The sequence below is a fragment of the Scheffersomyces amazonensis genome (assembly GCF_036850825.1).
Source record: "Scheffersomyces amazonensis strain UFMG-HMD-26.3 chromosome Unknown RJT21scaffold_3, whole genome shotgun sequence".
NCBI classification, from domain to species: Eukaryota; Fungi; Ascomycota; class Pichiomycetes; order Serinales; family Debaryomycetaceae; genus Scheffersomyces; species Scheffersomyces amazonensis.
Genome location: NW_027042743.1, coordinates 5226 through 21436, shown reverse-complemented (window position 1 = coordinate 21436; position 16211 = coordinate 5226). Strand labels below are relative to the sequence as shown.

The window sequence follows — 16211 nt, the reverse complement described above, 5'->3', positions numbered from 1 at the left end:
TAAATGCGAATCAGCCACTGATTTAGGATAAAGCTTTTAGCTCAGCTCATAATATAATTTGCTTTCTATGTTAATAAAAATAATAAGGTCAACATATGATATATTGATGGTGCTGTTTAGAAAATCTTTACAAATTTACTTACACTTACTTGTGGAAGTTTACAAATTCACTACGATGAATGTTAATACTCTGTAATGCCTAACACAAACATACATATGGTAATTAGCTTTATTTAATGGCAGTTTAATGGCTTATAAGAAAGGTCTTGGTATGATTTCCACCCATAAAACGAGAGTAATTTAGGAAAAACCTCTAACGATAGAAATATGACAACTTTTAATTAAGACTTCTAGAACAAATTCAATGTGAAGGGAACTGAACGGAAGGGAACGAGTTTATCGATTTTTTTGAAAAGTAATAAAATATTGAAGATTTACGCAAAATATGCAAAATATGCAAATGTAAAAGTAATTAGATTCATTTGCCTGATATTTGATCTATTTAATATTACCCAATCGGTATAAACCATCAGTAACTCCTTCTTAAATTATTATCTAGACTTTCAATTAATCTCAAAGTTCAACTAAACAAGCTTTCTTTATTGAACAAAGTACACTCTTCTGTTTAATATGAAAACTATATTGTGTACTAAATGAAATACAGAAATAATATTTATTTGGAATGCATTAGATTGAAAGAATCCTTCAAAAGAAAAGACTCGCTTCATGAATACTGAATATGATAGAATTGTGAAGAAGAGAAAATTGAATTATTTCAAAAAAAATGTTAACATAATATCAGGAATCTATTCATTGAACGCAGGGAATCAGATCTCTGAGTAGAAGTTCAAGATCAATATTTTAGTCATACGTATTATGATACCTAAGATTCATCAGATCTATATCACATCTAAGCATCAAAAGATAACCATAAATTGGCCCATGATTTTGACAACCATTGCTTGATGTCGCTTCATTTCATCATCGTTTGCAAATATGTGCGCCAAGATACATGCATGATGTCGGTAAAATCAGCCGAGTAATGCTGATCAACGTCATGCTCCTTTTTGGATTTTTAGGCAAGACACTTCCTCGGCGATAGTCCCAGGTTAAATGCGTGCGCCGTCAGTTTTTGTAGCGCAGTCGGTACTTATGCGATTGGTGAGCTAGTTGTACCAGTAGATAAGTTAGCGCAGTCGGTACATATGCGATTGGTGAGCTAGTCGTATCAGTAGATGCGCCATGTTTGGAAGGTTGGGATTATATAGTTTATAGAGAAATAGTTACGAAAGCGTGGTAGTTATCACGAGTTTGGATGTTTATACCACCGATATGATATTGTCAAAGGGATCCTTATCATGATCTGAGTATTAACTAAGGAACAACAGACGAATTATTGTAAACAAAATGGTGCTCTCATTAATAGTCAACAGTACATTGAAAAGGATATCTCTAAAGATCAGAAACTGTCTAATATGCATAGAAGTAGATAATTACCTGGTTCTAAAACCGAAAGAATAATTAACTAAAGAGAATATATTTTGACTAGATTTTATTTAGATTTATCGAAATTAAGCATATTGTTTAGGAAAGAATATAGATTACTGATTTGGTAAATTATCATACTGGAACAATATTAGTTTGACCGAGTTTCATGTATTAGTATCGGATGAGAATTATTAATCAAGGATAACGCGTCTTGCTACAATATAGATCCGACAAGTGGAATCTTAAGCAATACTCTTATAATATGCTACAATAAGTTATATTTAAACAGAAATATCATAAATATATTAAGGAAGTCATAACGACAAACCTATACAACCTAGAGTTAGTAAAGAATAGCCTAAAAGTTATGATCTTTCAACAGAATGAATAGACCGGAGTCCATTCTTCTTATAGTGCTAGCTGTCGAACTGTTAGATAATACCAAGTGTCCAGTGTATTGAGGCAGTTGGTTGTACGTATAAACTAGGTAGTCGAAAAGTTAGATATGGAAATATTCGTTTCTGTATAGTGCTTACTACTTGAATAAAACATACAATCATAATGAACCATGGATGAGTGCATTAACTAATGCTGTTGACACTATCATAAAAATTTTTTGGCGCGGTTTTTCATTCTGTCGTCAACCTTGTGAAATAGGCGGAAAACAGGCACCATGCTCAATTTTCAGGATATTGAGCTGTAATTGGTACTGTAGATTCGTACGTGCTCTGGGAGGTTTAGTTAGTACAGAGAAGTGTTGGAACGATCTGTAGCGTTAGTTATAGCAGGTTGAAGTCCTGATTTTTATGGTATGTGCAGGAATTTATAGGGTGTGTGCAGGATTTTGGAATATCTGTGCAGGTCTAAATGGGCGTATTCTGGCTGTTTGAAATAGACTTTATATTTAACTGGTTGGAGCTGTGAATGAAGTACGTTATAGACGTTGATATACTTAAGTGAATTGTGCAATTTGGTAGTGCTCACATTAAGGTGGGTGAAGTTACAGCTATTATAGAGGTATTCTTAAGTATGTGCGATAGTCATGTTCTCATAGTTAAGGATTGCTTAAATCAGGCGTCAATTGGCACTTTTATTAATGGTATGACGGTGATATTTTGCTTAGGGTATATTGTGGTTAGAATACATGTACTGTTCGAAGAAGAGCTTATTAGCACAAACTTTCGAGTGTTTGGATTTTGGCAATTTTACATAGTTAAGAGCATGTTTAAAACAGGCGTCATTGGGTATTTTTTGTAAGCGTATTGAAAAAGTGAAGAGTGCGATTGATTTTCAATTGCAACGTTTACTTATTGTTGGGATATCAGTGATTGAAGTTTAGTGATGGTGGAGTTGCTGCTAGCTTAGTCTTAGTAGAATATGCTTGTAGCGTCTCAGTTATGTCGTAAAAAAATATGGAGTGTCGCAAAATATCTTCAAAATTTAGGGAGAGTTTGGCTAGGGAGTAAAAATAGGGAGGGTTTGGGTAGGTGCGCATACTCTAAAAAAGCAAGAAATTAGGGAGAGTCTAGTATTATTTGCCGCTTTTGCAGTAATATATTTAGAGGTACTTAATAAGGTAGTTGCAGAAGTAAATAATAAAATGGTATATTTAAGTGTATAAGAGCTCTGTGGTATATATAATGATTGTTTGGAAGTAGTATATGTAAGAGTTAAAATATTAGGAGATTGCTAGGGGTTGATTTAAAAGTTGACTACGGTGGATTTCTTGCGTGTGTATAGTAAAATGATGTTGTAACTGTTAGTAATTCTTAATGCTTTGTTAAAAATGTAAATATATGTAAGAAATATTGGAACTTAATGCACTTTGGATATTAGTTTGGAACATAAAGTAATTTACATATTACTTTGGAACATAATGCGCTTTAGAAGTTAGTTTGGAACATAATGTAAATAGATGATAGTTTGGAAATTAATGCAATTTAGATAAGTTTGAAATTAATTCTATTTAGATGGAACTAATAAAATTTAGAAATAAGTTTGGAGAATTCTAGAAATTTAACAAAGGTGATAGCAACTGAAGTTAAGTTAGTACTGAGGATAGAAGTGGTTTAAATAGTCATAAAGGAATGTTGTTATATTTAGTAGTATCATAAGTAAAGTTGGTCTAACTACTGGTAAGCTACTAGAGTTAAATAAATAAAGACATTATCAGCCTATAGTTGTATTTAAGATAAATGTAATGTTAAGTGAAAGCACAGCTTAATTTGGCAAGGCGCAAAAAATAGCGAGGGTCAGCTAACTTGAAAAAATTAGGGAGGGCTTGGGTAGGCGCGAACTTTAAGAAAGCAAAATATTAGGGAGCAAATTAGCGCGCAAAAATTGTGATCGAGAAATTGACAAGTATTATTTGGCACTAATATATTTCGAGGTCCATAATAAGGTAGATGCAGAAGTAAGTAATAATATGGTATAGTTAAGTCTATAAAAGCTATGTGGTAGAGATAATGATTGATTAGTATATCCGTGCATTTATTGAGTTAGAGTAATGGCTCTAGAAGTAAAGGCTTAAACTTAAATAGATCTAAAAGGAAAGTATAGCATGTGTAGATTTAATAGTAATTTAAGTATAGGTCATTGAAGAATGTAAACGAAGTCTCAAATTATGTCAGTTTATATATCATTAGAAGTAAGTAATATAATGCTTTTATAAATGGTAATAAGAAGGCTATAATAGGAGGTGAAGTTGGTGATAATATTAAAACAAATGTTATTGAAAGGCAGTAGAGCTATTTAAATAAAATTAGTAGTAAGATAAATAACATTAGTATAGATATATGTTATAGTTAAGTAAGTATATAGTGTGGTAGCGCAAGATTATAAAGTTGAAGTAAAAGTAGAAATGAGCAGTGGTATTAAAGTAAAGAGGAGTATAAGGGTAATACTGGATTTATGATAAAGTAGAAATTAATAAAACGATATATTATGTAGAGGTAAGAGTAAGTTAGTTGTAATTTATGTGAAGTATAGTAGTTATTTTATTAGAAAAATAAGGGTGATTGTAAGTTATTGCATGTGATTGGTAATGAAAATAAGGGTATGAAATATATTAATATAAAGTAAATAAGTAGATGATTAAGTATAATAAGTAATATTATAGGTAATATTACAGAGTTAGAAAAGATGTAGAAATAGTTAAATATTGAATTGTAATATGAAATAAAAGGATCATTTAGTTAGAAGTGTAAATGGTTGAAGGTGATAATAGGTAATAATGGAAAATATGTAAGTGTGGAAGTGATTATAAGATAGTAATAAGTAAGTTATAATAAATTTAAGTGTGATTAATTATTGAGAATTTCGTTAGAATATTTGGAAAAAGTGAATGCATGCGAATTTAATTTAGGAAAAAAGACAAAGATAATATAGTATATAGAATATATGATTATGCAATTATAATGCTAATATTTATGTTATAAGATGAATTAAAGATAGGAGATAATCAATAATATAAGGTATAGAGCAATTGAAGTGGTGTAAGATATGGTAGTAGAGTGATATAGAATATGTAGAAATGGGAGCGCATATTTAAACGTTAAATTGTGTAATAAGTAAGGCTGTTTGTGTAATAATACGAAGTAATAAAACATTTAAGTGAATATGTAATTATAAGTAAGAAAGTAAAGTTTGAATTAGTAAAAGAGAGTAATATAGTAAATTAGTAAAAGAGAGTAATATAGTGAATTAGTAAAAGAGAGTAATATAGTAAATAAATATGGATTGTGTGGGAGTAGTAATGAAAGAAGTATTAGTAAAATGTAAGTAGTTATAGGATATAGTTAGTTAAAGTAAAGAATAAAATAGTTAGAGATTAGAAGATAAGTAGAAGTATAGTAAGAATGAATAGTTGAAGTATTAGTGAGATAAGTAAGAAGAAGAGATGTAATAGGAAAAGATAATATAAGAGAGTTAAGAGTTAAGGTAAATAGAGGAGAAGTAAGGATATTTTAGAAAAGAAAGGAAGTTATGGTAGTAGGTGAATGATAGTAAATATAATAGTTAAAAGGAAAGATAAGTAGAAGTGAAGTATATAGTAGAATAAGAAAATAATGTAAATGTAGGTGTTAGTAAAGAAAGGAGGTAGTAGATGAAGAATGAAGGAGTTAATGTAAAAAAGTAGATAAAGAAAAGTAGTAGTTTGAGTGGTAATGGTGAAAACGAGTAAGAGTGAAGTAAGGAAGGAAAGTAGGAGGAAGTGTGGGAGTAGATGTGTTAATGGTAGTAAATGGAGTAGAAGAGGTAGAGTAAGTAAGAAAAGAAAATAGAGTATGTTTAAGAAGGAAGTAAAGATTAGATAGAAACGAAAGGGAAAGTAAGAAAGGTTAGTAAGTTAGGAATGTTAGTAGAGTAAGAAAGGATAAATTAGTAAAGTAAGAAGAGTTAATGTAGTAAAAAAGGAGGGGGTGTGGTAGTAGTGATAAGTAAAGTTAAGGGAGAAAATGAGTAAGAGTAAGGTAAGTAAAGAAGGTAAATGTAAGGTGTGGTAGTAGTAAGGTGAGAAGGGTTAGTAAAGTAAGTAAAAGGAGGTGTGGGAGTAGTTAAAAGGTAGTGTATTAGTGTGAAGAGTATGAAAAGTGGAAAATGAAGAGTAGTAGATAGGGAGAAAGTAATGGTAGAAGGAGTAAAAGGAGGTGTGGGAGTAGTATTGGTTAAAGAGTAGTATAAGTAGTAAGGAAAGTGTATTAAGGGAAAGAGTAGTAAAAGTAGTAAGGGTAGTTGAGGAGTAGTAAAAGCAGTAAGGGGAGTTAAGGAGTAGTTAGAAAAGGTAGTGTAGTGTGAAGAGTAGTAAAAGTAGGAGAAAGTAATGGTAGAGGAAAGGGTAGTAAAAGTAAAGGAAGAAGTAAAGGAAGGTTTGTGTGGAAGTAGTTGTGTTAATGGTAAGTAGAAGTAAATGAGGAAGAAGGAGTAGAGTATGTAAGAAAGGTTAGTGAAATAAGTAAAGGGAGGTGTGGTAGTGAAAAAGAAAGGAGAAGTTAAGAAGTAAAAAGTAAAGAAGGTGGTGAGTTAGTAGTAAAGTAAGTAAAGTTAAAGTGTGGTAGTAGTAATTTAAGAAAGGATAGTAAAGTAAGTAAAGGGAGGTGTGGTAGAGTAAGGTAGAAGTTAAGAAGAGAGTGTGGTAGTAGTAGAGTAGTAGTAAGGGAAAGAAATGGAAGAAGATAGATAAGAAGTAAAGGAAGAAGTAAAGGAAAAGTAAATGGAAGAGAAGGTAGTGTGGTAGTAGTAAAGTAGATAAGTAATGATAAGAAAGTAGTAGTGAAGAGTAGAAGTTAAGTAAGGTAGAAGTTATGAAGGTGGTGTGGTAGAAGTAAAGTATAGATAGGAAAGTAGTAGTAAAGGAAAGAAAGGAAGAAAAGAGTAAGTAAGAGGAAGTAGAAGGTAAGAAGTAAAGGAAGTTAAAAGGGAGTGTGGGAGTGAGGAGAAGTAGTTGAAGTGGAAGTAGAAGTTAAGGAAAGAAGGGGAAGGTAAAAAAGAGATGAATAAAGGTGTGTTAGAAATGGTAAAGTAGAAGGAAGTGTGGTAGTTAAGTAAAGAGAGTAAAGTAGAGGAAGAGTAAAGTAGAGGAAGAGTAAAGTAGAGGAAGAGTAAAGGTAGTAAAGGTAGTAAAGGTAGTAGTAAAAGAAGTAAAGGTAGTAGTAAAAGAAGGAAAGTAAGTAGAAGAGAGTGTGGAAGTAAGTGTAGTAAAAGTAGTAGAAGAAGGAGAAAGTAAAGGTAGAAGGAGTAGAGGAAGTGTGGAAGTAGTAAGAGAGTAAGAAGGAGTGTGTTGAAGTAGTCAATTTAGATAGTGGGGATCATTTAATTTTTCAGCTAGTATAGATATTAGCCTGTGTGCAGGAGAGCAGATTTACTATGTAAAAAATCAATTTTCACCTCGCAGGACAGAACTTGGGTGCATTTTGATTTTCCCATAGTTAAGGGTGCAAGTTGAGTCGTTTATATGCCGTACTAAAAAAATAGTCTAGTATAATTTAGATTGACCAGAAATTTTTATGAAGTGAGCTATGTAAATGTTTATTAACAACATAAGTAAACTACACTATTATTGATATGCAACATTTTAATGGTTTTTAAAGTACATATGTTATTTTGGTTATAGTTTCACCACGATCCATTTGAGTATGACTTTCAATTGTTACGGATTCACTAATTAGACATCATTGTATTTCTCATTATGATTAATATATTAATTACTATAATGTTATACAGCCATTGCAATTCAATGACTTTTAAGCTGGTTTTGATAAGATTCGTTTAGTATGGACTTGGGTCACTAGGTACACTTGTTTCAGAAGGTGATTTATTACTATTTGTGGAGCAGTAGTTTAATGGTCAAGAGTTATAAAGTAATTAGTATAATATTATCCAGATAAGGCAATTCAATGACTTTTAAGCTGGTTTTGGTAAGGTTCGGTAGCTATTGCTTTTGGTCACTAGGTGCACTTGTTTAAGGTGATTTATTACTATTTGTGGATCAGTAATATAATAATCAAGAGTTTTAAAGTAATTACTATAATATTGTCCAGTCAAGGCAATTCAATGACTTTTAAGCTGGTTTTGGTAAGGTTAGGTAGCTATTGAGTTTGGTCACTCGGTGCACTTGTTTAGCACTCTAAGTTTTAATGGTATAGTTTGCTGGTGTTGATTGTTGGTAAATTTGGTATTTTTGTATATTAAGGGTTGTATTTAATATAGAAAGATCATCTTTTTCTTTGGAAGTTATTTCAAAAGATGTAGAATGTAATTAGATAAGTTATATATGTATAATTATTTTAATAAATGATTTGGTTCACATTTTATGCTCTTCTCTAGTTTGTAATAAATTTATGATTAATGTAGATTTGAATTTTTGGTCGTGCGTAGAAATTGTTAGCTGTAATTTTTTAGTGAGCAGAAAATTAAATTTATATTTTAAAGTATAGTAATTAGAGTTAGATAAGTGGCACTATGTACAATTGCTAAAGTAGTAACATTGGAACGTAATGTAGTTTAGATATTAGTTTGGAACATAATGTAATTTAGACATTAGTTTGGAACTTAATGCGCTTTAGAAGTTAGTTTGGAACATAATGTAGTTTAGATGTTAATTTGAAATTATTTAGATAGAACTAATACAATTTAGAATTAAGTAGTAGAATTTACTAGAAATTTAACAATAGCAAGTCAAGCTAAGTTAGCACTGAAGATAGAATTGGTTTAAATAGTAGTAATTAATGAGTGTTGTTAAATGTAGTAGTAACATAAGTAATCTTGTTCTAACTATCGGAAAGCTAATAGAATTTAATAAATATAGATATTGTTGTCACATAATAGTTGTATTTAAGGTGACTTTAATTAAAGTAAAGGAACTGTAGGATGGAAGGTAGAACAAATTAATTAGAAATATCATCATATGGAAATAGTAATTAAGTAATTAAAGAGTAATATAGAATGTCTATTAGATATTATAAGTATAGTTTTAGAGGTTATACTGAAGGTAACTTAATGATACTTTAAATATAAGTGTTATTCAAGGATATTGGAGGTACCCAATTGGAATTAGAAATAACTTCAATAGTATTAGCTGACGTATCAGTGGTATATGATATAGTTAAAAATGTAGAAGTAAGTAGCGCTTATTTTACAAGTCTAACTAAAAGTAGTGTTTATTAGTGATATGAATTAGAACAAGAGTCTAATGGATAGTAATCTTTAATTGGGAAAGTAATAAAATATACTATTGGAAGTAGCAGTAAGCTAGCAATAACTTTTATTGAGTATAGTAGAAAATATATTTAACTTGTATAAGTAATGATTAAGAGAAAGTAATGATTCTAAATGGAAGAAGTGAAGTCAAGTTAGTTAGAAATATATTGTAATGTTAAAATTTATACTAGAAAGAATTTTACATACATATATAACTATAATTTTATACTTACTTTAATACCATTTTAGTCTTCTTATCCAAATGGTAATGCATTATGCTGGTTTCCTCTTCTTTCACTTGTTGGATCATTATATATATGAAGTACATATACCCATATGTCCCTCGATATTCACTTAATATAACTTTAAGAAAATCATCGTAGCTGTGAAGTATCCATATTATTTCTTGATTCCTAAACATCTTAGATAAGGTAATAAAACACAAGTCTATATTGTAATAGCCAGTCAAAAGAATGAAACTTAGTAACTGTTCCATCATGCATTCACCTTGATGCATCAAGTGGCATCTTTTGCATGCTCCTTTAGTTTGTTTCTGTCTTAATCTATCTTCTAATTGTTTCATTTTTTCCTCTTTGACATTGTTGTCCATCAGCCATCCTACCTTACTACTTACTCCCCTCCAACCATTAATCACTTTAAGTGTTGTCAGGAAGTTTCTCCTTTTAGTTGTATCAGCCCCAAGCCTATTATTTGGCTTGGGGGTATACAATAGATTATACAAATCTTGACTTAATTCTTGAAAAGGGATATTATGATGAGTTAAGTTCAACTGTTTGTTGAATCTTAGTAATACACAGCTCTTCATTTTGGCTCTAAACAGCTCCTGATGTACATAATTAACTACTATATTTCTTAGTTCTATAGCCCTTTCTATATTATCCTGATTAATATAATTAAGTAACTTTTTGGAGGAACTCAAGACATATGGAATAAGGAGTCCCATAGTAAATCTGTAGTTGGGACATTCTATATTGTGGGTTTCGTGATTGAGTCCACATCCATAGCAGATCACCTGATTCCCAAGACCACGGTAATAGTAGTGTTGGAAATTATAAATTAAGGCATTATCAATTCTTAATTCATCCTCAAACTTAGCTTTTTTAAAACGTTGTGGATCCATCATTACATAGATATTATCATTATATTTCTGGAGTACTGAAATGACCGATTCATCTGTTTGAAGATATAATGATTCATCTGCTGATTGGTTATTTAATATCCGCTGTTGTTTGGAGGCAGATTGGTATGACTGTGTTTCTCCTCTTCTTTTCAATATTGGTCTTGTTGAATCAAAGGTTGACAAAGGTGACTGATATGTGTTGGTTGTATTGGACAGACTACCTGCAACTTCATTTATTGATGATTGAGCTAAAGGTATGTTAAATAAAATTCTATTGCTAGCTGGTTTATTTAGTGATCTATTAATCATACTAGGTGGAACTTGATTGACGACAGGCAAATTATCAAACCAGTCAGTAGTGTCTGTCTCATCCATTGTATTATCAGCTTGTGTTTCTACTTCAATTGGTCTATCTGTTTCTACTTCCATTGGTCTATCAACTTGTGTTTCTCCTTCAATTGGTCTATCTGTTTCTACTTCAATTGGTACTATCGGTTGTGTTGGACCATTGCTTCTGCAGACACTGCACAACAGTACTTTGAGTTCTGTGCACAGTTTGATTTCCAATTCTTGGGACCAATTTTGAACCTCCGACAAACATGTAGGTGACATGAGTTTCTTTTGAAATTCATCTTTACTTCTATTGGCTACAAGAATCAAATCAACTGTCGATGCCTGCCCATCTCTACCAGTCCTACCACTGGCTTGTATGAGAGTTTCGGCGTCATAGCATTGGTCTCCAATAATTAAATATCTAAGTGATGTTATGTCTAATCCGGTAGTAAACCCAGTAGTAGCAATTACAACTCTTAATTCACTATTGTATACCTTTTCTATAACACTCTCTTTATCAGCGAAATTTAACTTGGAATGGAACATTTCACAATTAATACCAGCCTCTTTGAATTCTTTATGATACTCTTGTACCTTTCTTATAGTGGGTAAGATAACAATACTAAAAGGAACTTGTAATACTTTTGATTTAATTATTTCAGCAACTTCTTCTTCTCTTTTGACAATGGTTTTATTAAGTATTATATTTGGACGAACAATGGAAGGACTTTCTAATCTAATTAGCCTTTTGGGATTTATCAAACTGTTCAATTCCCTTTCATATGATTTAGGGTATGTCGCTGACACAAAGAGCATTTGAAATCGTTTGCATTTAGCAATTTCTTCATTTTTGCTCTCTCTATATTGATGATACATAAAGTGGGCCTCTTCAAATATAATTCGACGTACTGACATATGGTTGGAAGCTTCAATGGTTTCTATCAATTCATTACTAAATAGTTCTAATTGTACTATTAGCATATCATATGCTGTGGTGTAATTAATAGTACCCTCATAAATTAATGGTACAACTCCGTAACGTTTTAGATGTTCTAATATATCTAATCTCAAGGAAATAAAGGGTACTACAACTACTGAGACTTGCCTTTTGCTACTTGGAAACACATAGTTTTCCAAATAGCTGGCAACCCCATATGTTGCTGTCTTTCCCTCAGAAGTTCTTAAACATATAGCTATAGAGTTATTTCTAAGAACCTCCAAGGTAGTAACCACTTGTATTTCTCTAGCTGGAAAATTCAAAACCTTAAGATAAGCGTCTTTTACATCCGCAATGCTAACATCTTGCCATATTATGTTTGAACTATTAACTTCGGGGGTTACATGATTAGTCAACATCTCATACCATCTATTGCAAACTTTCCTTTGGAGTAAATTGTTACTGACATTACTTCTGCTTTCATGATTATAACCGTAATTGACCAAGGCCGTTGTATTGGAATGGTTGCTCATTCTATTGATTTCACTGATTATTTGTTCAACTTTATTAAAGTCAACAACTAAAGAGTGAACCAATGAATGTAACCCTTGACGCATTTCTCTTTGATTTAACCCAACACCATATGCCTTTGTGATGTTTCGAATGGCACTCAATCCAAGGTCCGGCTTAGCTCGACCATTAAGTGATATGAACAACTTGGTAAAATACTCTCTTTTAATATATTCAACATTATTAGCGGCCCTGATTATTGGATCTTCTACATCTAGATCCTCTTCTTCATTCTCTATTTCTTCGATTTCCTGAACTAAGTCTTGGTCTATATCTGAATTAACATGTCTATTAGTACGTTCTTTTGTATAACTAGTACCCTCAATAAACTTGAGTCTAAGCTCCAACAATATATGCCTTGTCAAATGTAAGTATAATATGAGATATTGTCCGGTTTCCACATTCAAGTATTTAGTAATAGCAACTATAGTATTGTGACGGTCTAAATTTTTGGAGTAGGTAGTTCTGAATACTACATTTTCTTCATCAAGAATTACATTACTAGGTGAGTTGGAGTGGTCCTCGATTCTCATAGTGAGAATCTCTGGAGACCTATAGGGTGCTCCGCACCCAATAATAATAAGTAGGTAAAGTAATTCTTGAATCTTGAGTATTCTCTTGAACAAAGCAACAGCAGAATGAACATTTTTGACTTTATTTTTTTTGAGTAATAGTTGAAATTCAGAATTGCTATAGCGTTTAAATGTTTTTCGGAGACTGAGTTTCTTATTATACTCCTTAACTATATCTGAATATTTAACACCATTGAAGAGATCAGGACCAAATATATCAACCAACTCATCTTTAATTGTAGTAATGCAACCTTTTCTCATATCATTCAATAGTTGCAATGAGACAATCTTACCGTTAATTCTAAAAGCATCTGTTCTGGAACCTACTTGTTGACAATTCATCGGAGTCTGAGGACTAGCTAAATCATGTTGATTGAACAACCATTTAAGACTGAAATAACCTGCACTATGTTCAATGTTGGGAGACTTTAATTCCTGTTTGAATGCTTTAAATTCTTCTTTAGTAATTTCATGTATAATGATTAATTTGGAGAAGAATAATACGCTGCAGAACATAGTCCTTCTCACTGAGTTCGAGACAAGACTATTATTCTGCAGCATACAACTAAGAACAAAAAGGTCTAGAACTGTTCTCTCAACATTAACTTTTAAAAGATAATCTTTTAAGAACATAGTGCAGAACTTGTCGAAGTCCTCTTTCGAAGTTACCTTAATATCTAAATGGAATAAACTTACTTGAAGGAAGGTCACAGTGGCTTTAACATAATCATTAACCGCCCCTCTACTATAGTGTGACTTTAAGAACACTTTGGTAGTATTCAAGTTTTTCTGAAACTCATTAAGCTTGTCCAAGTGATCCTTTGTAAAAAAGCTTCTTACTAAACTGGTAAGCTTTTTCTTACCGGCTTCATCTTCTGGAACTTCCTTGTAAAGTCTCATTGCCCTTTCAACACAAAGTAATGATAAGAATTTATCCTTATTCAAGTCCAGTAAAATATTTTCCTGAGTTAAATTCTCATAGATATCAATTGTAGTTGCTTCAATTAAAATTGATGATAAACGGCTACTGATTCTAACAGGATAACCCAGCTGCTGCAGCAGGACTAGCATTTCATGATTGGCTTCAGGATGATATTTCTTGACATGCCGATTGAAATACTTTAACCCAATAAACGAAGAGTCACAAAAGTTACAATTGTACATGTCAATTGGTTGGACACCCGGAATAGAGACATTGGTAGACAATCTGTTGGTAGTAATGTCTCTCTGCAATTTAGATTCATCTAAAAAGAAGGGTTCCAAACTCTCATACTTCGCTGCCACATTACCCTCCCATCCAGGAATATCAGTGATAAGTCTTCTGAACTGCTGCATGTTCGGAATACTTCTGAATTCATTGGCTTTCGGAATAAAGACAAAAGGAATTCCTGGAGTACAGATGTATCCGTTAGAGTTCAAGGTTTCAAGAGTTTGATTAGTGGCTTGGTCATAAAGTGACTCAACTACTTCATCTTCACTTTCGCTAGAGTGTTCGTCGCTGAAGACTTCTCCATAATATGGAATGCCGTGGTTAAGAAAATCGCGTTCAGTACTATCTGTGGTAGACATTGTTGGTTTAAGAACTTTGGTTATGATAAACGTATCTGATCTTAGTTAGTGTTATATCTATCTGGTTTGATGTTAAATTTTTATTTTTCTTTGAAAAAGCTTTGAAATATTTTCATTCTAACTTTTTCCTTATTTAGGTAAATGGTACACACTACGCATTGATTTAAGTTCGTGCATAAAAATTAACTTATTATATTTATTTAGACTTAACAGGTTACTAATTAGATGATACAGTGCAGACGGTTATTAAAATATATTAAATCAAAGTATTGCAAAAAATATTATTGACAATTAATAATACTCGCTATGACTATTAATAGAGGGATCAGGTTTTCTTATCTGAATTATTTTACGAACTGTTATCTCTTAATAATAAATTAAATAATTATAAATTAAATATTAGTATTTGTGAATATTCTAAATTGATGTAGTAATAGTAAATTAAATAGAAGTAAGATCAGGACAGCTCAAATGGTTACTTTCAAAAATAGTTAACCAAGTAGTTCGCTAGGTGGACAAAATTAGGGGGCTGGACAGAAAAAAGTTAATACTGGAGAAGGCAAAAGCTGCAAAAAAATACTGTCCGATTTTACTAGTTGAAAGAAAATACTCAATAAATTGAAGGCGAGGAAAAATTAGGGAGGGTTTGTCTAGGCGGGAAAAAATACTGATTGAAATTGACAAGGTATATTCTGGCTGATTGCAATAGAGTTTATACTTAACTGCTTGGAGCTCAGAATGAAGTATATGGTATAAGGTGATGTAGTTAAGATATTTCTACAGTTTGGTAGTACTCACATTAAGGTGGGTGAAGTTACAGGTATTTAGAAGTTTTCTAGTATGTGCGAAAGTATTGTTCTCATAGTTAAGGAATGCTTAAAACAGTCGTCAAGTATCACTTTTATTAATGGTATGAGGCTGATATTTTGGCAAGGTTATATTGACGTTAGAATACAAATAATGTTAGAAGAAGAGCTTATTAGCATTAAGTTTAGAGTGTTTGGATTTAGGTAATTTAACATAGTTAAGAGCACATTTAAAACAAGTATCACTTTTATTAATGGTATGAGGCTGATCTTTTGGTAAGGGTATATTGAGTTTAGAACACATGTACAGTTCAAAGAAGAGCTTATTAGCACTATATTTAGAGTGTTTGGATTGAAATTTTACATAGTTAAGAACACATTTAAAACAGGCGTCATTGGGTATTTTTTGTAAGTGTATTGAAAAAGTGAAGAGTGAGATTGATTTATAATGGCAGTGTTTAGTTATGGTTGGGATATGAGTTATTGAGGATTAGTAGTGGTGGAGTTGGTTCTAGCATAGTCTTAGTAGAATATGCTTGTAGCGTCTCAGTTATGTCGTAAAAAAAATAGCGAGTGTCGAAAAATTTAGGGAGCATTTAGCTAGCGAGAAAAAATAGGGAGGGTTTGGGTAGGCGCGAACTTTAAGAAAGCAAAAAATTAGGGAGGGTCGAATTAGCGCGCAAAAATTGTGATCGAAAAATTTACAAGTATTTGCCGATTTGGCAGTAATATATTTAGAGTTAACAGAAGTAAGTAATATTATTATAAGATTAAGTGTACTAGAGGCTTTGGGGTGATATAATGGTTGATTAGTATATCCGTGCGTTTATTGAGTTAGAGTAATGTGTCTAGAAGTAAACTCTTAAACTTATATAAAGTTAAAGGATATTAAAGATTGTATATAAATAAAAGCAATTTAAGTAAAGGTTATTGAAGAGTGTAAACAAAGTGTCTTAGGTCAGGTTGGTAATATATTTATCATTAGAAGTAAGTCAAATAATGGTTTTATAAATGGTAATAAGATATATTATAGTTAAGTTAAGTATAGGTAGTGAAAGTTTTATAAGTATATTTACGTGTATTTTAAAAGTGATATC

At 31.7% G+C, this 16211-nt stretch overlaps 2 protein-coding genes across 2 annotated transcripts; one reads left to right on the top strand and one right to left on the bottom strand. All coding sequences in view use genetic code 12, as the record gives it.

The window, feature by feature from the left end:
- The first annotated feature begins 2330 nt into the window (after positions 1 to 2330).
- Positions 2331 to 3142, top strand: RJT21DRAFT_119832 (uncharacterized protein). Its single transcript, XM_064881540.1, is given in 2 exon segments — positions 2331 to 2911; positions 2923 to 3142. 1 exon segment carries the CDS (start codon positions 2518 to 2520, stop codon positions 2743 to 2745), a length of 228 nt encoding a protein of 75 aa, XP_064738141.1. The 5' UTR covers positions 2331 to 2517; the 3' UTR covers positions 2746 to 2911; positions 2923 to 3142.
- A 5599-nt stretch (positions 3143 to 8741) lies between these two features.
- Positions 8742 to 14308, bottom strand: RJT21DRAFT_126097 (DEAD/DEAH box helicase; the record flags this gene model as incomplete). Its single annotated transcript, XM_064882848.1, has 3 exons — positions 8742 to 9064; positions 9541 to 9599; positions 9675 to 14308. The coding sequence occupies 3 exons, from the start codon at positions 14306 to 14308 to the stop codon at positions 8994 to 8996; spliced, it is 4764 nt and encodes a 1587-aa protein (XP_064738140.1). The 3' UTR covers positions 8742 to 8993.
- Positions 14309 to 16211: the final 1903 nt, after the last annotated feature.